General features: G+C 45.2%; 1 protein-coding gene across 1 annotated transcript in view; it reads right to left on the reverse strand.

Annotated features, from left to right (window-relative positions):
- Nucleotides 1–22,249, reverse strand: part of PRRT1 (proline rich transmembrane protein 1) — a 44,341-nt gene extending 22,092 nt beyond the window's left edge. The window contains exon 1 of the mRNA XM_039336649.1: nt 21,874–22,249. Within this exon, the coding sequence (XP_039192583.1) occupies nt 21,874–21,892 (19 nt within the window). The 5' untranslated portion in view covers nt 21,893–22,249. The remainder of the gene's footprint in view (nt 1–21,873) is intronic.
- Between the last annotated feature and the right edge of the window lie 638 nt (nt 22,250–22,887).

Genomic DNA, 22,887 nt, shown 5'->3' on the forward strand with positions numbered 1-22,887 from the left:
TTAATAAATACAACAGCCAATTTGGTATCAGGGTTAAGGCAGCAGGCTAGAAACCCAAGAGATGGTGAATTCTAGTTCTGCCTTAGGGACAAAAGCAGCTGGGTGATCTTGGGCCAGTCATTAGAATAGAATAGAGTTGGAAGGGACCTTGGAGGTCTTCTAGTCCAGCCCCCTGCTCAAGCAGGAGAAACTATACCATTTCAGACACGTGACTGTCTAGCCCAGTCGTTCTCAACCTGTGGGTCGGGACCCCATTTGGGGTCGAATGACCATTTCACAGGGGTCGCCAAACAACGCAGTCCACCATTTTTTCCCCCTTTTCCTTAGCTGTGCTACTCCCTTTTATTCTATTGGCTTTTGAAAGCCAATAAAATAGATTCTCTTGAATGGAGTCTAATTCTATTGGCTTTCGACCAACTGGTCGTAAGTCGAGGACTACTCAACCGGTCGTAAGTCGAGGACTACTCAACTGGTGCAGCACCGTTTGCAGAATGGGACTTTTCGCGGGCTCAGCAGGGCAGAGACAGCCTGGACAATTCCTATTGGCTTCTGAAAGCCAATAGAATTAGACTCTATTCAAGAGAGTTTATTCTATTGGCTTTCAAAAGCCAATAGAATAAAAGGGAGTAGCACAGCTAAGGAAAAGGGGGAAAAAAATGGCGGACTGCGTTGTTTGGCGACCCCCGTGAAATGGTCGTTCGACCCCAAATGGGGTCCTGACCCACAGGTTGAGAACCACTGCCCTATACCATTTCAGACAACATTGTGTTTTGCCTTTATTTTGAATTAAGGGCTCAGTACGAAATGAATCACTGGAGCAACAGAACAGAATTAGTTAATTTGGTTCAAATCATCCTTCAGAAACCCCTTTTGCTCATAAAAAAATAAAAAATAAAAGAAGAAAAGGAGTTAAACCGCATTATGGACTTGGTTATTTATATAGTTGGTTAATGTTAGTTAGAGTTTGATTATTATATTTGTAACCCTGTACTCAGCTCTGGGAAGTGGGGGAGGGAGAGGGGGGGTTTAGGGTGGGTGGGTTTTGGGGCGTATACTGTAATTTTTATAAAACTTTTCAATAAAAAAAAAGAAACCCCTTTTGCTCAAGGAAGTTAAAGGGAGGGGGGGGAGAATATTGCACCAGCCCTGCTCATTCTCTCAACCTCGCCTACCTTGCAGGGCTGTTGGGAAGATAAAATATCATTGCACTGGATTATAAAAGTAAGGAGCATACAGTCTTCAAGAATCAACTCTTTAAATCTGTGCATAAATACAGCAGTCCTCGACTTACAACAGTTCATTTAGTGACCGTTCAAAGTTTACAACAGGATTGAAAAAAATGACTTAGCACCATTTTTCACACCTACAGCTCTTGCAGCATCCCATGGTCACATGGTCAAAATTCAGCCACTTGGCAACTGACTCCTATTTATGACGATTCCAGTGTCCTGGGGGGGGGGGGGGTTCCGACAAGCAAAGTCACTGGGGAAGCCAGTTTCACTTCACAACTGTGCTACTAACTTAACAACTGCAGTGATTCACTCAACAACTGTGGCAAGAAAGGTCGTAAAATGGGACAACAATCCCTTAACAAATGTCTCACCTAGCAACATAAATTTTGGGCTCCATTGTGGTCGTGAAGTCGAGGACTACCTGCACAAGGCAGGTTTTCTGAGCTCTAAAAAGGACAAAGCTCTTCACGCTGGCATACAGTACGGTGATACAGAAGTAGGCCTGTAGTTTCTCTCCCCATGAGGAATCATTAAATAAATAATTTAGACACAGAGCTAGGGCAGAGAGGACACAGAATTACTCCAGCACAAATGCAGTTATGCAATCTCTCTCTCTCTCTCTCTCTCTCTCTCTCTCTCTCTCTCTCTCTCTTGATCTCCCAGGAACCTCGTTTTATTTCAGCCTATTAGCATTTCCTTAATAAATACAACAGCCAATTTGGTATCAGGGTTAAGGCAGCAGGCTAGAAACCCAAGAGATGGTGAATTCTAGTTCTGCCTTAGGGACAAAAGCAGCTGGGTGATCTTGGGCCAGTCATTAGAATAGAATAGAGTTGGAAGGGACCTTGGAGGTCTTCTAGTCCAGCCCCCTGCTCAAGCAGGAGAAACTATACCATTTCAGACACGTGACTGTCTAGCCCAGTCGTTCTCAACCTGTGGGTCGGGACCCCATTTGGGGTCGAATGACCATTTCACAGGGGTCGCCAAACAACGCAGTCCACCATTTTTTCCCCCTTTTCCTTAGCTGTGCTACTCCCTTTTATTCTATTGGCTTTTGAAAGCCAATAAAATAGATTCTCTTGAATGGAGTCTAATTCTATTGGCTTTCGACCAACTGGTCGTAAGTCGAGGACTACTCAACCGGTCGTAAGTCGAGGACTACTCAACTGGTGCAGCACCGTTTGCAGAATGGGATTTTTGGTGGGCTCAGCAGGGCAGAGACAGCCTGGACAATTCCTATTGGCTTTTGAAAGCCAATAGAATTAGACTCTATTCAAGAGAGTCTATTCTATTGGCTTTCAAAAGCCAATAGAATAAAAGGGAGTAGCACAGCTAAGGAAAAGGGGGAAAAAAATGGCGGACTGCGTTGTTTGGCGACCCACGTGAAATGGTTGTTTGACCCCAAATGGGGTCCCGACCCACAGGTTGAGAACCACTGTTCTAATCCCTCAGGAAATGGGGGAAAACTCAACTTAAAAACTGTCTCTCTTAACAACTGACATTTCAGGCTCAATTTTGGTCATATGTGGAGGACTACCTGTACAAGCCAACTTCTCCCCTCGACCAAGGCAAATTTTTGGCCTCAGGGAGTTGTTTAGACCCTGGTTGTTAGGCCCATCCAGGTGGTGAAACAGGAGAAGTAAAAATCGGGAATCTGTTTTCACTATGTTCGATCAATCAGATTGAAAGGGACCTTGGAGGTCTTCTAGTCCAACCCCTTGCTCAAGCAGGACACCCTATACTCGTGGTGGCGAACCTATGGCACGGGTGCCAGAGGCGGCACTCAGAGCCCTCTCTGTGGGCATGCGTGCCGTCACCCCACTCCTAGGCCTTCAGCTGGGTTTTATAAAACCTTTTCGCTTTAGGCCTCCGCCGCCGTGTGCAAAAAAAAAAAAAAAAAGGTTCAATCAATCAGTCAATTTCAACTTCTCGCAGGGAAAAAAAAAGATCTCGCAAAGTTGGAATTGATTGATTGAACTTTTTAGTCTGCACCCAGTCTGCCGTTACCACCGTAGCCACGCCCACCCAATGGGTCACACCCAATTGGCCGTACCCACCCAAGGGGCCACACCCACCCAATGGGCCACACCACCCAGTACCCGACGATACATAAGTGGGTTTTAGGTTGCAGTTTGGGCACTCGGTCTCTAAAAGGTTCGCCATCACTGCCCTATACTATTTCAGACAGGTGGCTGTCCAGTCTCTTTTTAAAAACCTCCAGCAGTGAAGCACCCACGACATCTGAAAGCAAGCCGTTTCACTGGTTAATTGTTCTCACCATCTAGAAGTTTCTCCTTAATTCCAGATGGCTTCTCTCCATTGCTTCTTGTCTTGCCTTCTGGTGCTTTGGAAAATAAGTTGAGCGCCATCTTTTTCGTGGCAGCCCCTCAGATACTGAAATACTGCTATCATGTCACCCCTAGTCCTTCCGTTCTGTAGATTAGCCAAACCCAAATCCTGCCACCGTTCTTCATATGTTTTAGTCTCCAGGTATTTAATCATCTTAGTTGCGCTTTTTCCAAAGCCTCAACATCTTTTTTTGTAACGTGGTGATCAAAACTGGATGCAATATTCCAGGTGTGGCCTTACTAAGGTTTTATAAGGCAGTATTAATACGTCACGTGATTTTGATTACTAATACTTCAGGGGATTTTGATTTAATACCTCACATGAGTCCCTTCCCCTTCTGAACCACAAAGGGGCTCAATGTAGCAGGGGGAAGGGCACTACCCCAGCAGAAAATTGTTTTCCCAAATACCTGTTTTTCCAAACATCCACGTGCTGGAAAACAAACCTTCATGACTAAGAGGGCACTGAGGTGCCAGTTCTTAAGTGCTCGATCAATGCAAAGAGGTTGGCACTGTGCTGGGTGTGGGTGGCATGTTCTGAAATGAATGCTGGATTGCTTTGCTGGCAATAGCAAGTAGCTTTCTGCGGATTTTTTCCCCCTTTTTTGTCAGCTCCTGCCTATATTTACTTCACCTCTTATAAAGCAGAAGATAATTTTATACACTTCCATTCTGACAATGAGTCCCGGGCTTTGCGGCCTGCGTTCAATTAATTCATTCCTTTCCCCTTTTCGGGTCCTCAGCTCAGCACTTTAAGCCATTGTGTGTCAAGCTCAGCTTAGTTGCCAGCTAACAATGCCACTGATGCAAGTGCAACCACATACCTGAGAGTGCCATTACACAGTTTTATTTAATGAGAAGGTTAATTGGATTCAGCTTAACATTGCAAACAGGAGAGCTTAACTGTACTTTCAGACTCTCTTTGCCTTTTGGCTGAGTGCAATAGCAACACGTTTTCCGGTCCTACATTTAGGCAAGAAAATCCAAATGCACGGGTATAGTATAGGTGATACCTCGCTCAATAGTAGTAACTGTGAGAGGGATCTTGGAATCCTAGTGGACAATCACTTAAATATGAGCCAGCAATGTGCTGCAGCTGCCAAAAAAGCCAACACAGTGCTGGGCTGCATTAACAGAGGGATAGAATCAAGATCACGTATTAATACCACTTTACAATGCCTTGGTAAGGCCACACTTGGAATACTGCATCCAGTTTTGGCCACCACGATGTAAAAAAGATGTTGAGACTCTAGGAAGAGTACAGAGAAGAGCAACAAAGATGATTAGGGGACTGGATGCTAAAATATATAAGGAACGGTTGCTGGAATTGAGTATGTCCAGTTTAATGAAAAGAAGGACTGGTGTGTATGTCTGTGTGTGTGTGTGTGTGTGTGTGTGTGTGTGTGACATGATAGCAGTGTTCCAATTTCTAAGGGGCTACCATAAAGAAGAGGGAGTCAAGCTATTCTCCAAAGCACCTGAAGGCAGGATAAGAAGCAGTGGATGGAAACTAATCAAGGAGAAAAGCAACCTAGCACTAAGGAGAAATTTCCTGACATTATAGCCCAACATACAAAAAAAAAAAAAAAAACCTACTGCAAAAGACAAACTAAAAACAAAAATTAAAATAAGCAAGAAAATGGTAAGAAAACACCTATCCGACCTTGACAATTGTAAATCACCAGGACTTGACAGATTACGTCCCAGGGTTGTGAAGGAGCTGGCAGATGTTATCTCAGAACCATTGTACCATATCTTTCAAAAATCCTGGAGCACCGAAGAAGTACCTGAGGATTGGAAAAGGGCTCCTGTGGTTCCCATCTTTGAGAAAAGAATAAAGAAACAGACCCAGGAACTACAGACCAATCAGTCTAACATCAATACCTGGGAAAATCCTGGAAAAGATAATCAAAAAACAGATTTGCGAACAACTAGAAGCAAACAAAGTTATAACCGGTAGCCAGCACGGATTTGTCAAAAATAGATTGGTGGACTGGAAGAAATACGTTGGTATTACTTTAGAGAATGTGAATTTGGTAAAACAGATTAAAGATCAAAGTCGAGCTCATATAAAAAGAATTTATAGTGCCTTAATAGAATTGGACTCTGAAACGGAGTTAGTTAAAGATTGTATGGTCAAATGGGCTCAAAATATTCAAGATACGATTTTATTGGATACATGGGAGACAATTTGGGTTAGAAATGTAAAATTTACTCAAGCACAAAATTTAAGAGAATATTTTTATAAAATGTTTTATAGATGGCATTTGGATCCCCAAAAGTTGTCTTGCATTTACAGCCCAAATGTTGGAGATGTGGAAATTTAGATGCAACTTATTTTCATATCTGGTGGACCTGTAGAGATATTAAAGCTTTTTGGATTAAGATTTGGTGGAATATTCAAAAGATTTTTAAGAGAAAGATAAAGTTTACTCCGCAATTATTTTTGTTGGGCATTATTGTAGATTTTGATGTTAAAGAAATCAATTTGATGTTGAATCTTATAACAGCTGCAAGATTATTGGTGGGGCAATATTGGAAGAAAAACTCACTGCCTACTTTGGAAGAATGGATACTTAAGATGTCTAATTTAGCAGAAATGGCGAAAATCTCCGCCTACTTGAAGGACCATTCACAAGAAAGATACATTATGGTTTGGAGAAGATGGATTGATTATATTCAAAAGAAATATGAAACTGAAAAGTATTACCTTGCTTTTGAGTAGATTTTAGATAATTATTAATAGTTTTAATTATATTATTATTTTTGTTTTAATTTGTTAATGTTTGTTTTGAGAAGGAATTAAAGTGTGTTATGGTTTTGATTGATAGTATAGTTGGTTTATGTTAGTTAGATTATGTTTGTTTATTTGTTACCCTGTAATCAGCTCTGGGAAGTGGGGGAGGGGGGAAGGGGTGGGGGGGTTTATATTGTAATAAATTTGTAAAACTTTTAATAAAAAAAAAATAAAAAAATAAAAAAATAGATCATGCCAAACCAATCTTATTTCATTCTTTGATAAAATGACTAAATTAGTAAGGCATTTGACAAAGTAGACCACAACCTGCTGCTTAGATAGCTAGAAAAAGGTGGGATAGACCAGGGGTCCCCAATCCCCCGGTCATGGACCGATTCCGGGCCATGGCATGCTAGCAACTGGGCCGCACAAAGACCCATCCACAGAATGTAGGCAGCACACAAAACCACGCTCCCTTCGGTCCACAGAAAAATCTCTCTCCACGTAACCGGTCCCTGGTGCCCAAAAGGTTGGAGACCTCTGGGATAGACAACATCACCACCAGATGGATCTGTAGCTGGCTGACAAACCATACTCAGCGAGTAGTCCTCAATGGTACTACATCCACATACAGCCCTTCCAGCTCTGTTCTGTTCTGTTCTATCCTATCCTATCCTATCCTATCCTATCCTATCCTATCCTATCCTATCCTATCCTATGAACAACTTGCCTCCAGAAATTGTGGATGCTCTATCACTGAAGGCTTTAACAAAGAAACTGGACAGCCACTTGTCTGAAATACCATAGTATGCTCCAACATTGAAAGTTTTTAAGAAGAGACTGGACAATATTTGTCTGAAATGGTATAGGGTTTCCTGCCTGAACAGGGGGGTTGGACTAGATGACCTCCCAGGTCCCTTCCAGCTCTGTTATACTGTCACATTCAAATTGTTTTCGTTGCCTCTGGAGACTGATACAGCTCATTGTTTCTTATTTCATGGAGGATCCAGCACAATGTCTTGGAAATGTTTGCTTCCACCATTCGTAGTGACAACTTTGAACCCAGTCTTTCAATCAACCACAGTTTTGTCAAGAAAAGGAAAAGTGATGGAAAACCACAAAGTGATGGAAAACCGGCATTCTCAGGAAGCAAATCTTTAGAAAGCACATGTAGGCCTGTCAAATGCTTCCTGGAAGCGGGAAAGAGGCTGATGAGACAATTTCTGGAAAAATCTTTTACAGGGCAGACAAGGCCACAGAAAGATACCCAGCCAGAAAAAAACAAAACCAAGAAAATAATGAGAAGACTTCTATCAAAACTCACTTTGTGCAACTAATGTATTAGGCATGATAATAAACCCAGAAAAGGTTCATTATCATTATTTCATGCAGGCTGAATCCAACTTGCTGAACCCAAAACATCATTTGGCTTTATCCATATTTGCTCCTTTACAGTTCTCTCTTATTGCAGCCAAGTAGGCAGATTAAATTAAAATTTGGAATTCAGTGTTCTAAAACAGGGGTCCGCAATCCCCAGGCTGTGGCCCGTTCGGAACCGGGCCACAGAAGGAGGGAGTGAGCAGGCATGCAGCTCTACTTGTGCGAGCAGCGGGCAAGTGCCCCGCGAAGCTTCATTTGTGCACGTGAGACATTTGTCAAATGAACTTTTCCCCATTTTACGACCTTTCTTGCCACGCTTGTTCAGTGAATTGCTGCAGTTGTTAAATTAGTAACACGGCTGTTAAGCGAATCCAGCTTCCCCATTGATCTTGCTTGTCAAAAGGTCGCAAAAGGCGAACACATGACCCCCCCAGGACACAGTGACGGTCATAAGTATGAACCAGTTGCCAAGCATCTGAATTTTGATCACATGATCAAGGGGATGCTACAGAGGTCTTAAGTGTGAAAAATGGTCGTTAAGTCACTTTTTTCAGTGTTGTAACTTTGAACGGTCACTAAACGAACTGTTTTAAATCAAGGACTATCTGTATAACACATATTAAAAGCTGTGCTTCTAATGCTCACCAGGAGGTGCTGTTGCTTATATACATAATCCTCAATTTACCACTGTTGAAGAACAGTTCAAAGTTTTGATGACTTCAGGAAAAGTAATTTATGCACATTTGCAACCATTACACTTATCCCCTGTGGTCACATGATCGCAATTCGGACGCTTGGCAACCGGCTCGCATTTATGACTGGCGGCAGCATCCTGCAGTTGCGTGATCATCATCTGTGACCTTCCAGCTGGTTTCTGACCAAAAAAAATGTTAATAAGGGAAGCTGGATTCGCTTCGTGACCATGTGATTCAGTTCGCAACCACAGTAAAAATAGTTGTAAAATGGAACCCAGTTACTTTAGAACTGCACCGAGTTACGGTGGAAATTTCTGTTCCAATTTTAGTTCACTGAATATAGTATAGATCAGTGATGGCGAACCTTTTAGAGACCGAGTGCCCAAACTGCAACCCAAAACCCACTTATGCATCATCGAGTGCCGAGTGGGTGTGGCCCATTGGGTGGGTGTGGCCCATTGGGTGGGCGTGGCTGCGGTGGTAAAGGTAGACTGGATGGGACTAAAAAGTTCAAATCAATTCCAACTTTACAAGATCTTTTTTTTTCCTGCGAGAAGTTGAAATTGACTTATTGATTGAACCTTTTTTATTTTTGCACATGGCGGTAGAGGCCTAAAGCGAAAAGATTTTATAAAACCCAGCTGAAGGCCTAGGACTGGGACGACGGTCCACGTGCCCACAGAGAGGGCTCTGAGTGCCACCTCTGGCACCCGTGCCATAGGTTCACCACCACTGGTATAGATAGACACAGATAGCAGATTCCTCAGTCTGGCAAGATTTGCCTATAGCTGGGAAGCCAGCTTGGAAGAAATGTCACCTGTCATTCTTGTTTGTAAGCCCAACACTGCTTTATGCAGGAAACAGTGTGACTGAGCACCCAGAACATGGATCCAATCCCATACAGGTAGTCCTCGACTTACGACCACAATGGAGCCCAAACTTTTTGTGACTAAGCCAGAGAGTTAAGTGACTTTTGCTCCATTTTTATGACCTTTCTTGCCACAGTTGTTAAGTGAATCACTGCAATTGTTAAATTAGTAATCCGGTTGTTAAGTGAATCTGGCTTCCCCATTGACTTTGCTTGTCAGGAGGTCGCAAAAGGGGATCACGTGATCTTGGGCCACAGCAACAGTCATAAATATGAACCAGTGGCCAAGCATCTGAATTTGGATCGTTGTGATGGTGGTGGTGGGGGTGCTGCAATGGTCGTAAGTGTGAAAACGATCGTTGTAACTTTGAACGGTCATTAAGTGAATGTTGTAAGTTGAGGACTACCTTGTACCATATTAGGGTTGCAGATGAGTAACAATAAATGATGGCCCATAATGATGACACCAAATCCTCCAGCTTCAGACTTCCGGTCCTACGCGCAACACAGCAGTCGAGGGGTTGAGGACTCCGGGCCCTCCAGCTGAGTTTCTTCCTGTTAGGGGACCCTAAATGGGCCAGAAACCGCCCTGGAGAAGTGGCAATGAAGGAAGTAAGTCCCGGGGACCTTGGAGAGACGGCGGTCGACCCGATCGGTCCAGGAGAAGCCTTCCAGAAACCAACAGGAGAAAGGCTACCCTAACTTCAGAGTCTAGCCCAGTGGTGGTGAACCTATGGCACGCATGCCAGAGGCGGCACTCAGAGCTCTCTCTGTGGGCACACGCCATTGCCCCAGCCCCGCCTCCCGCCACGGCCCCCTCCTCACTAGTAGCCCCCCTCAGAGAGTTGCCCTCAGGCACAGCCTGCGCGGAGCAGCGCAGCCAAGAACATGGCAGCCAGACAGCAGGGACAAGACTCCGCCTTCGCGTCCTGATGCATGCAGATGATGCTGCTGGGTGCGGGTGGAGGGTGTGGCTGCCATGGCGCTACAGGGCCGCCTAGGCGATCTGCAGTGGGCCGTGGAGGTGGTGAGTGACCCTGCGAGTGGGTGGAGGCGGAGTGGGAATGGAGCAGGGGCAGGCGGCGGAGCAGGCAAGCGGGGCGGTTTTTGGGCACTCGGTCTCTAAAAGGTTCACCATCACTGGTCCAGCCCAAGCTGCAAGCAACCGAAGTCAAAAGCACTACTTTAAGCTGATCGTAAACAGTGTGCTTGAATCTTTTTTTTTTTAAATACAATTAACCATTGGTACCGCCTGCCCATTCCCCCCAGGCTGCGTCCACCCTCTCTAAACCTTCCCTACTTCCCTCCTCTTTCTCTCCTCCCCTCCTACTCTCTTCCCCTCCCCTTCTCCTCTAACCATCCTACTTCCTCCCTACTCCTTCCTCCCCTCTCATCCCTCTCACACACATGAACGCAGCATAGGGGAAATGCCCAAGCATTTGCCATAACTATATTATCATTACCCACCCACTCACCCACCCACCCACCCTCAACCCTCCCCCCCTCACTTCCCAGAGCAGAATACAGGGTTATTAATAAGAAGGTTAACAATAATAAAAAAAGGAAAAAAAAGGAAAGAAAAAAGAAAAAAGTTAACCTTTAACTCCCCTTAAATTAAGTCATATAAACAAATCTCTACAACAGTTACTATAAAATTTACTCATAAAATAAATGAAACTTTATAATCCCATATTTTTTCTGAATATAATCTATCCATCTTCTCCATACAATAATATATCTTTCTTGTGTATGATCCTTCAAATAAGCAGAAATTTTTGCCATTTCTGCAAAGTTAGAAACTTTAAATATCCATTCTTCTAAAGTAGGCAACTTCTTCCAATACGAGCCTACTAATAACCTTGCTGCAGTTAATAAATTCAACATTAAAGTAGTTTCTTTGTCATTTAAATCCACAAAGATACCCAATAGGAATAATTGAGGGGTGAACTTCATCTTCCTTTTAAAAATCTTTTGATTTTTAAAGATTTTTAGTGTGCTTGAATCTTGAACATCGATTTTCTCTATCCTATCTATCAATTTTCCTGAAGGGGAGAAAAAAAAATTCCCAAGAAGGAAAAAAAAACCCTCCAAAAGTGAAGGAGGCGGGGGTTTGCCCCACCCTTTTGCAAATCCTCCAGCTTCAACACAGCAGAACCTTAAATACTGTCCTTGAGAAGAGGCCGTGATTGAGGAACTTTGACTCACAACTCTGGAGGTTGCTGTTTTTAAAGGCTGAGACTTCTGGAGGCTGGACTAAGTGAGCATTTAATCTTTTGCCGGGAAGCTCTCTTTCCTGTGATATTGCCGTGATAGAAGGAACTGCCTCACATCAATGGGGTCAATTTGTCTCCTAGGTGCATTTTCATTTCATTTTCAGGACAAGAACCTGGAATTGGAGCAATCCCATCAGGGCCATCCAAGAAGCTCCCTCCCTGTGCAGCAATTTCATTCTCCTTTTTCAACCCGATGCAAATGGAAAGACATGCCAGATGCTGGGCAGAGGCAAGCAAAACCGGTAGATAAAACCTACCTCAGGTAGCTTACAACCATTCATTTAGCGACCGTTTGAAATTACAATGGCACTGGAAAAAAATTACTTATGACCAGACCTCACACTTACGACCGTCGCAGCATTCCCGTAGTCATGTGATAGAAATTCAGGCACTTGGCAACCGGCAAGTATTTATGACGGTTTGCAGTGTCCTGGGGTCACGTGATCACATGTTGCAACCTTCTGATAAGCAAAGTCAATGGGGAAGCCAGATTTACTTAACAACCGCATTACTGACTTAACAACTGCAGTGATTTCACTTAAGTTGGGATGTAGTTTTTGTCCTTGGTAGTTCCTTGATTTGGGTGTTATTTTTTGCTTGATTGTTTGGTGTTAATCCTTGCTTATTAGTTGCAGGAGAGGATTTGTTCTGGTCCTCCCGTTTCCTGCTAAGCTTTTTATGGCCTCTTTTTGAATGGTGTGTAAATGTGGTTTATCTCTATGTATCTACTGATGGCAGACTGGTCTGAAATCACACCCTGAACAACGCTGGCAGGACAAACTACTGTACATAAACAGGAAGCAAACCTCATGCGCCTTCGCACTGATGATGTTATTTAGTTGAGTAATGAAACCTTTGCAAGAAACTCAGAGCACGTCATCACAGTCCAATCTGAGCTACAGAGATTCTTTTCTACTGAGAGTTTATTCTCATCAATGCAAGGAAAAACCCAAACTTCCTTAGGTTATGGACTGTTCCTGGGTCGAGGAATGTCCATGTGTAGCTCCAGGTAAGTTCCAAAATGCCAAACATCAAGGTACGAATTTTTAGGTTGATCATATAAAGCAGGGGTCCCCAACCCCCGGTCCGTGGACCAGTACTGGGCTGCGACATACCAGCAACCGGTCCGCACAAACAAGCAATGCCCCATCTGCGGGATGCAGGCAGCACACAAAATCACGCACCCTCCGGTCCACGGAAAAACCCCCCTCCACGTAACTGTTCCCTGGAGCCCAAAAGGTTGGAGACCTCTGGTATAAAGTATATGCTATGCCAAACCATGCTTTTTTTTTTTTGCCTTCAGTCATTATTATAGGACAGTGGTGGCGAACCTATGGCACGCGTGCCAGAGGCAGCACTCAGAGCGCTCTCTGTTGGCATGCGTGCCACCAGCAGCAGTAGCAGGTCCATCAGGCCGCCACCGCCACCCAGAGCAGGAGACTCGCCCAGCACAAAGGAGACGAAGCGGCCGACTAGCAAGATCAAGTAGAGATGGTAGAGCAAAGGTCACCAACCATTGTCGATTGGTGGACTGGAAGAAAAGGGAGGGGAAAGCATTTTACATGCATGCATGCGCGCACGGGGCTGTGAGCACGCATGCACTGCAGATGGGGCGGGGCTAGGGCCTGCGTGATACTCACTAGCCCTGCTTTGTTCTTGTATCTGCACCCCACGGTGTGGTGGCGGCCGTTTTTGCATCTTGCAACACAATGGCCTATTTTTGCACCCCCGGTTTTTGCGTGCCAGAGGCAGCACTCAGAGGCGCCTCCCTGCCCCCCCCCCAGGGCACCACAATGCTGATGTGGCCCTGGCACTTTGCGATAAATAAATGGGTTTTGGGTTGCGGTTTGGGCACTCGGTCTCTAAATGGTTCGCCATCACTGTTATAGGATATAAGGACCCATCCACCAAACCCAATTCTGTGACAATTAATCATCATTTGTGCTAGAGATGTCACTAGTTTGCTTCCAATCATCTCCAGGTCAACTGTTTCCCCTTCCTCATGTCAAGATTTAAGTTGAATTTTCGGTGAACTGTTCATCCTAAATGATACATCCCGTCGCTTACTATTACAATGTCTGCCAGACAACTCCCTCGCTGCTTCCCAAAAGCAGCACGGACATATCCATGAAATCAGCAGCAGCTGAGCTCAACTCAAGCAAGACTTTCTATTTGGTGTTAAAATATTAATTAACGATAGGAGGCTTGATATATAAATATCAAGCATGGACAAATTAACATAGCTGGGGAGCCTTCTCTTCTACACTGCAGCTTCTGCAAACATCAACCGCACATTATCTAAATTAAGATATGACTTGAAAAAAAACCCACCACATTATTGATTCATATTTTCTCTCTCTCTCTCTCTCTCTCTCTCTCCCCCCCCCCTCTCTCTCTCTCACACACACAGAGAGAGAGAGAGAGAGAGAGAGAGAGAGAGAGATAGGAGCTGCTATATGGCAACCCACATTCCCAAGACATTTGGACCCCCTTTTTCTCCAAAATAGGACCCCCCCCTACTGAGTGAATTCATTTTGGTCAACTGGTTTGGTGGGGGTTTTATTTTTTAGGTCATCTTGCTTGATTCTGCCTGCTTTCTATTTCTAGAGAGAAAGGAAGTGTCCTGAGAGAGAAGAGAAGGGGGAGGGAGGGAGGAAGGACGTGTAAATGGATCTGCTCATTTTTAAAAAAGTTACATATAATACAGTGATGGCAAACCTTTTAGAGACCGAGTGCCCAAACTGTAACCCAAAACCCGCTTATGCATCATTGGGTGCTGGGTGGGTGTGGCCCATTGGCTGGGCGTGGCTACGGTGGTAATGGCAGACTTGTTGTTGTTGTTAATTGCGAAGTCGTGTCCGACCCATTGCGACCCCATGGACAACGTTCCTCCAGGTCTTCCTGTCCTCTACCATCTTCTGGAGTCCATTTAAGTTCACACCTACTGCTTCAGTGACTCCATCCAGCCATCTCATTCTCTGTCGTCTCCTTCTTCTATTGCCCTCAATCTTTCCCAGCATTAGGCCCTTCTCCAGTGAGTCCTTCCTTCTCATTAGGTGGCCAAAGTATTTGAATTTCAACTTCAGGATCTGGCCTTCTAAAGAGCAGTCGGGGTTGATCTCTTCTAGGACTGACCGGTGACCGGTTTGAACGCCTTGCAGTCCAAGAGACTCGCAGGAGTCTTCTCCAGCACCCTAGTTCAAAGGCCTCAATTCTTTGGCGCTCAGCCTTTCTTATGGTCCAACTTTCACAGCCATACACTGCAACTGGGAAAACCATGGCCTGGACTATACGTACTTTTGTTGGCAGGGTGATGTCTCTACTTTTTAGTATGCTGTCTAGATTTGCCATAGCTTTCCTCCCCAGGAGCAAGCGTGTTTTAATTTCTTGGCTGCAGTCCCCATCTGAGGTGATCTTTGAGCCCAGAAAAATAAAATCTGTCACTACCTCCATTTCTTCCCCATCTATTTGCCAAGAATTGAGAGGGCCGGATGCCATGATTTTGGTTTTCTTAATGTTGAGTTTCAAGCCAACTTTTGCACTCTCCTCCTTCACCCGCATCAAGAGGCTCTTTAGTTCCTCTTCACTTTCTGCCATTAGAGTGGTATCATCTGCATATCTTAGGTTGTTGATATTTCTCCCGGCAATCTTAATTCCAACTTTTGATTCATCTAGCCCTGCCTTTCTCATGATGTACTCTGCATATAAGTTAAATAGGCAGGGCGACAGTATACAGCCTTGCCGGACTCCTTTTCCAATTTTGAACCAATCAGTGGTTCCGTGTCCAGTTCTCACTGTTGCTTCTTAACCCGCATATAGGTTTCTTAAGAGACAAATGAGATGGTCTGGTACTCCCATCCCTTTAAGAACTTGCCATAATTTGTTGTGATCCACATAATCAAAGGCTTTTGCATAGTCAATGAAGCAGAAGTAGATATTTTTCTGGAACTCCCTAGCTTTCTCCATGATCCAGCGTATGTTGTGCAGGGCCACCCAAGACGGACAGGTTATAGCAGAGAGTTCTGACAAAATGTGATCCACTGGAGAAGGAAATGGCAAACCACTCCAGTATCTTTGCCATGAAAACCCCATGGACAGTACTAAAAGGCAATGGCAGACTGGGTGGGACTAAAAAATTCAATCAATTCCAACTTTGAGAGATCTTCCCCCCTCCCCACGAAAAGTTGAAATTGACTGATTGAACCTTTTTTTTTTTTTTTTTTTTGCACACGGCAGTGGAGGCCTAAAGCGAAAAGGTTTTATAAAACCCAGCTGAAGGCCTAGGACTGGGGCGACGGAGCACGTGCTCACAGAGAGGGCTCTGAGTGCTGCCTCTGGCACCCGTGCCATAGGTTCGCCACCACTGATATAATACAAGAAGACTGGTTGGGTGGAGGAGGGGGTGTGTGAGCTCAAGCAAATACAAAACCCATAAGGATTCCAGGGATTAAAGTGGCCCCTTGTGGAAAATGTTCCGGAATAAAACGGTCTTATCCGAAAAGTATTAAAATGATGCAGTGGGTAAATAATTGAAAGATGACTCAATACAGGGCCAACACTTATGAAATCCGTGTTATTTCCCATCCTCGCCCTTTTCTCATTTATCCTCTGCTACCACAAAAACTGTTACAGTTTAGAAAGCACAATCCAAGAAAAGTGAATCTCTTTATATATCCCATCCATTTAAATAGAATCTTAAGTTTGTGTTTAAATCTTTTATATTCAAGCTCATTAACTCTTCCAGATCTGTCTGTCCATCCGTCCGTCCATCCATCCATCCATCCATCCATCCATCCATCCATCCATCCATCCATCCATCCATCTATCTATCTATCTATCTATCTATCTATCTATCTATCTATCTATCTATCTATCTATCTACCTATCTATCTCAGGGGTGTCAAACTCAATTTCCCTGAGGGCCGCATCAGCATTGCAGTTGCCCTGGGGGGGGGGGCGGATGGGTGTGGCCAGAGTGGGTGCAGCCTACTGGGTGGGCGTGGCCAGTTCTACATCATTCACGTCAAGGATGCCTGTGGGGGCCTGGGCAGGAGTGGGACAGATCTGAGGGTTTCTGGCAGGAGGGGGTGGGACCGGGGCAAGTGCCAAGGCATGGTCCACCGGGGCAAGTGCCAAGATGGCCACCACAAAATTGAACATTGGCTCCTGGCTGGCCTGGGCCAGGGCCAAGGCAGCGGGGGCCGTTCCTTCATTGTTTCCAGGATGGCTTCGCGGGCCACATGAAACCTAAAGTAGGACTAGAAGTTATGGTTTCCTGGTTTCTAGCCTGGTGCATAACCACTAGACCAGGGGTAGGCAACCTTGGCTGTTTTATGACTCATGGACTTCAACTCCCAGAATTCCTGAGCCAGCATGGCTCAGCTTGGAAACCTCTCCCTTTCCCCTCAGCATGGCTGCCTCAGGACTTCTGGGAGTTGAAGTCCACGAGTCATAAAAGAGCCAAGGTTGCCTACCACTGCACTAGACCAAACTAAAGAGCTGTTGTGGCAGAGTGGTTAGAACACAGTATTGCAGGCTAATTCTGCCCATTGACAGGAGTTCGATCCTGACCAGCTCAAGGTTGACTCAGCCTTCCATCCTTCTGAGATCAGGAAAATGAGGACACAGATTGTTGGGGGGGGGCAATATGCTGACTCTGTAAACCGCTTAGAAAGGCTGTAAAGCTCTATGAAGCGGTATATAAGTCTAATTGCTATTGCTATAGCTAAACTGGCTTTTGTATTTAATAATGTAGCTCTTTTCCTTCCCCAGCAACATAAATGATCTCTATAGTTGATTCTCTGAGATCTTGAATATATCTTTGAAAGGTACAGGATTCCAATAATGGATCAGTCTTGAAAACCTTTTAATAGGTTTACTGCATGTTAAGTGTGGCTTCTGGAAAATGCATCTGGGGTTTCTTAGTGTGATGGCTAACCATGGATTGCTTCAATTTTTCCAAGTGTCAAAAAGTTTAATCCAATATGACAAATACCAAGGACAGTTCATGTGCTACAGATACACACACTCAAATCTTTTAAAGATTTTAATTCCAATTAATAAAATATTATTCCAATTAGTAAGATATTAATGATATTATTCCAATTAATCAGTGGAACAACCTGCCTCCAGAAGCGGTGAATGCTGCAACACTGGAACTTTTAAGAAGAGACTGGACAGCCATTTGTCTGAAATGGTATAGGGTTTCCTGCCTGAGCAGGGGGTTGGACTAGATGACCTCCAAGGTCCCTTCCAACTTTATTATTATTATTATTACCTCCAAGGTCCCTTCCAAAACTATATTATTATTATTATTATTATTATTATTATTATTATTATTATATTGTGCAATTGTTACACTTATGCAAGAAATAGGAGCTCAAGGATGTTGAGTTGCAGAGTAGTGTATTGTTTGTGTAAACCCTGAACTTCATGTGTGATTATTCAAAAACTATCTTGACTTAGCAACAGCAATAGCACTTAGACTTATATACCACTTCATAGTGCTTTACAGCAGTGGTTCTCAACCTGTGGGTCGGGACCCCATTTGGGGTCGAACGACCACTTCACGGGGGTTGCCAAACAATGCAGTCCACCATTTTTTCCCCCTTTTCCTTAGCTGTGCTACTCCCTTTTATTCTATTGGCTTTTGAAAGCCAATAGAATAAACTCTCTTGAATAGAGTCTAATTCTATTGGCTTTTAAAAGCCAATAGGAATTGTCCAGGCTGTCTCTGCCCTGCTGAGCCCGCCAAAAGTCCCATTCTGCAAACGGTGCTGCACCAGTTGAGTAGTCCTCGACTTACGATCGGTTGAGTAGTCCTCGACTTACGACCGGTTGGGGGTCGCGGCATTAAAAAGATTGAGAACCACTGCTTTACAGCCATCTCTAAGCAGTTTACAGAGTCAGCATACTGTCTCCAACAATCTGGATCCTCTTTTTACCGACCTCAGAAGGATGGAAGGGTGAGACAACCTTGAGCCCCATCAGGATCAAACTGCTGGCCGTGGGCAGAGTCAGCCTGCAATACTGCATTCCAACCACTGTGCCACCACAGCACCTATTTCTGTAGATCAGACATGTCTACAGTTTTGGGACAGTTTCGCCATTGCTGGCAATGGGGTGGGTGCGGCTTCCGGATGACGCATCCGGCCTGTGGGCCGGCAGTTTGACACCCCTGCTGTAGATGGACAGGCTGAGCCAGAGAGCAGGTCAAACACATCATCAGTCTGGCGTCTCTGTGCCCCTGAAAGAGACCAAAGTCATCTCCCTTTGAAGTCCGTAGACTCTTATCTGACACCAATTTATATTGACAGTTAATATAGCACAGTGATGGCGAACCTTTTAGAGACCGAGTGCCCAAACTGCAACCCAAAACCCACTTATGCATTGTCGGGTGCTGGATGGGTGTGGCCCATTGGCTGGGTGTGGCCCATTGGCTGGATGTGGCCAATTGGGTGGGCGTGGTAATGGCAGACTGGGTGGGACTAAAAAGTTCAATCAATCAATTCCAACTTTGCAAAATCTTTTTTTTCCCCGCGAGAAGTTGAAATTGACTGATTGATTGAACCTTTTTTTTTTTTTTGCACACGGCAGCGGAGGCCTAAAGCGAAAAGGTTTTATAAAACCCAGCTGAAGGCCTAGGACTGGGGCGACGGCGCCCGTGCCCTCAGAGAGGGCTCTGAGTGCCGCTTCTGGCACCCATGCCATAGGTTCGCCACCACTGGTATAGCAGATTCTTGTGAACAGGTTGCACGGAATACACTCACAGTGCTTTTGAACTCTGTCCTGGTTCATGGTTTCTTGCATCTGACAATTTCACGAGAGACACCATTTTGGGCAATAAAGCTCACAAGCGATCGCAAAAGATCTCTATAAACTACGGTTAGTGAGCGGACCAGCAAATGACAATTGCCATTCAGTTTCAGGAAAATGATAAGAATTAGGTCCCCAAATCTTAATCCACATTGTGTAGTCTATAATGAATTAGGAAAAGAAACTTGAAGTCATAGAGGATAGCACATTGACAAAGTCAAATCCCCCTATCCAAGCTGTTTTATTTATTAAATTTATATGCCACCCATCTGTCTGATAAGGTGATTCTTAGGTTATGCAAACCTAGGGTAGGGTTTTGGTGGTCACTTCCTTAAAAAAAGAATGTAATAGAGCTGGAAGAAGTTCAGAAAAGGGCAACCAAAATTACTGGGAGGAATTGAAATATCTCCTCTATGAGAAAATACCTTGAATATATGGGACAATTTGATTGGGGGAAAAAAGATGATCAAGGCTAGAACATGGCCCAGATGTACAAAATCACCTCTGATCTGGAGAAAGTTTTCAGTCCCTTAAAACAGGAGAGGCGGAAGCTTGGAAGGAGATTAAGAAGGGATCAAAGGAAACAGCACATCTTCACACAGAACATAATTAACTTGTAGCAATCATTACAAGACTTGATGGTGACAATTAAATTGGATCTCTTTGAAAAAGACCCTGGATAAATTCATAGACAATTGGGACTACCAAGGACCTACAATAATACTTACCAATCTTGGCAATTTTAAGACATGTGGATCTCAACTCTCAGCCTTCCGTAGCTGGCTACGGAATTATGGAATTTGAAGTCCACAGATCTTAAAGTTGCCAAGGTTGAGAAACACTGGTCTATAGGATGGAAAGTTGGGGTTAGATTCAAATATCAGTTGCAAGAGAACATGTCTGGAAGTGGAAACCTCTACTTGGCCCCAGGGAAAAACACGGTGTGGACTAATCCAGCAAGGTTGCCTGAGCCAGCAAGGTTCTTCCCAACATTCACAAGTTTTGTTCTCTCTTCAACAATATCCCCTCATAAGGCACTTAGATGCATGGATTCCCAATTCTTTAGGCTGACTTAAGATCCTCTCCCTCACTCTCTTCTTATGTGCACACTTATTTGCACATCCCAAATGCATAGTGAACCCAGATATGTGTGGCAAACATTGAACCAGATTGGCTTGTTCACTTAGCCCCAGTTGTTCAGGTTCTCACATAGAGTCTGAGTCTGCATACACATTGAACCAAGAACTCACCAACTACAGTTTAGCTTATCATGTTTGCAAACCCAGGCAGACTTTCCACAAATGTTTCCACGCTGCCAGATGTCCTCAACAACTCCCCTCAGTCCCTTCAACATCCACGTTCTCACAACAACATCCAAACTGCAACACACACAGGACACTTCAGCGCCCACTTGCTTGAAATCCCAATCCTATACAAACAGACGGTCCTACCCAATTCCTCATACACAGCCTCAGCCAAGTGCCATCTGCTTCCCACTCCAAAGCGTAGTGTCTGCATATTTCAACCCCGGTTCTCCAGACGACAATCAAGGATACGACAATTTCCTATGAAACCTCCGAAGCTTAAACCAAATGCTCCAGGGTTTTTTTTTTTCCAGGCCTCTGTCTATCATGACATCATCCCACTGTCACTCTCCCCTACCTGCATAATCTCATACACAACTGCACATGCTTTAACGACACATCCCAAGCAACCCTCCCATTCACCTGGACGGTAGAGTCACACCTTGGGATCTGCCCAGGTAGTAAACATGGTTTGGTTTTGGTTTTTGCCACAGAAAGTGTCACCTACACACAGAGAACGTTGCATCTCTTTCTCTCCCTCCCTCTCTCTCTCTCTCCCACGTACATGCACACATGTGCTAGCCCTTGTATCCATGACATCCCCGCAAACATCTGACTAGGCTGTCACCTCTTCGCCTCGCAACACACCTTGTGGTGCATAACCCCGCGGACCCGCAAAACCCGGGCCTTATCCCATTTCGCAGACCCTGCTGGGACGCTGTTTTTTTGGGGGGGGCGGGCAATATTCTGCACTCCACCCCAAACACTTTCCCAGGGGTGGCATCTGCTGCACGCCACGTGCGGCAGATCCTTGCAGAGACACAACCGCTCCCCCCCTCCGCTCCCCTACCCCCGTATTAGATTTCCAGATGAAGACCTAAGGCCGTCTGCGGACCGGGAGCCGGTCCCTGACACGGGGCATCGCAGCGGGCCCTCTTCCTGATAACCCTGAAAATGCACCCTTTGCTTTCTCATCCCCACCACCGATCCCGTGCATGCCACCGCTTCTCTCCTGCCTCCCTCGCCAATGCGCACCTCCGGACTGCGTGGGAATACATGCGTGGCATTTGCTAGCCCAGGGCGCTCCGGCTTGTTTTGCCCGGGCTTGGGGGGGGGGGAAGGAGGGGGGAGTCTCCGCGGCAGACACGCACGCGCGATCCCCCGCGCTTTTTCCCCCTTCCCCTCCCCCCATGTCTCCGCCGCGCGAGAGAGGGGCTTCACCTGTTTTCTCGGAGGACATCGCGGCTGCTTGGCGAAGCGGCTGCCACCGAGGGTGGATTTGGGGAGCGGAGAGGTGGGGTGGGGAAGAGACCCGAGAAGGGAGGGAGAATTTCTGCGTCAGCCCCCCTCCCGAAGCGGCCACCCCCCTCCGCCGAGAGAACCACGCGGTCTTGCTTGCGAAGATGCGGTTTCCAAGTATGGAGCGAGGAGGAACGGAGCAAATTAAAGGAACAGGCGGCTCTCCTCGGCCGCCCCACCCGTTAGATTGGGCTCAAACCGCCTCTTCCACCAGCACCGCCGGTGTTGCTCTCCTCCCCTCCCTCAGCTAGGTCGCCGGAGGGTCAGACTGCGTTTGCGCTGGCCCGACGCGACACACCCGCACGCTCACAAGACCTCCTGGGTGTCCGCGGGTAAGGACGACAGAGCGTGGGAAAGTGACGAGGACAGCTGTTTGTCCAGAAGGGTGTCAGATTCCTTGCACTGGGCGGGGGTGGGGGGGAGACTGGGGGTGGACTAGAAGACCTTCAGGGTCCCCTTCAAACTCAGCCATTTGTCTGAAATGGTATAGGTTTCCTGCCTGAGCAGGGACTTGGAATAGATGATCTTCAAGGTCCCTTCCAATTTTTTTTTATATTATTATTATTATCGATCATCGCACAGTCAGCCAGATGTTCAGACTGGATTTGGCATTTTGTCTACCTATCGAGTCCTTACCCAGGACCTGGGATAGGCAGATGTGGATGTTTGATGGTATTACAGATATCGTCGCAAGATGGAAGCAGTTCCTAATAAGGCCGCCTTTTGCAATTGACTAATAGCGAATTTGTCAATGCCAATTGTGTTCAAGTGGTGCTCCAGTTGTTTTGGGATTGCACCCAAGGAGCCTATGACTATCATTATTATTATCATTATTATTATCATTATTATTATTATTATTATTATTATTATTATTATTATTATTATTATTATTATTATGGATCATCGCACAGTCAGCCAGATGTTCAGACTGAATTT

This window comes from Crotalus tigris, unplaced genomic scaffold (genome assembly GCF_016545835.1).
Source record: "Crotalus tigris isolate CLP2741 ecotype Arizona unplaced genomic scaffold, ASM1654583v1 scf7180000017666.379230911805:20528666, whole genome shotgun sequence".
NCBI lineage: Eukaryota > Metazoa > Chordata > Lepidosauria > Squamata > Viperidae > Crotalus > Crotalus tigris.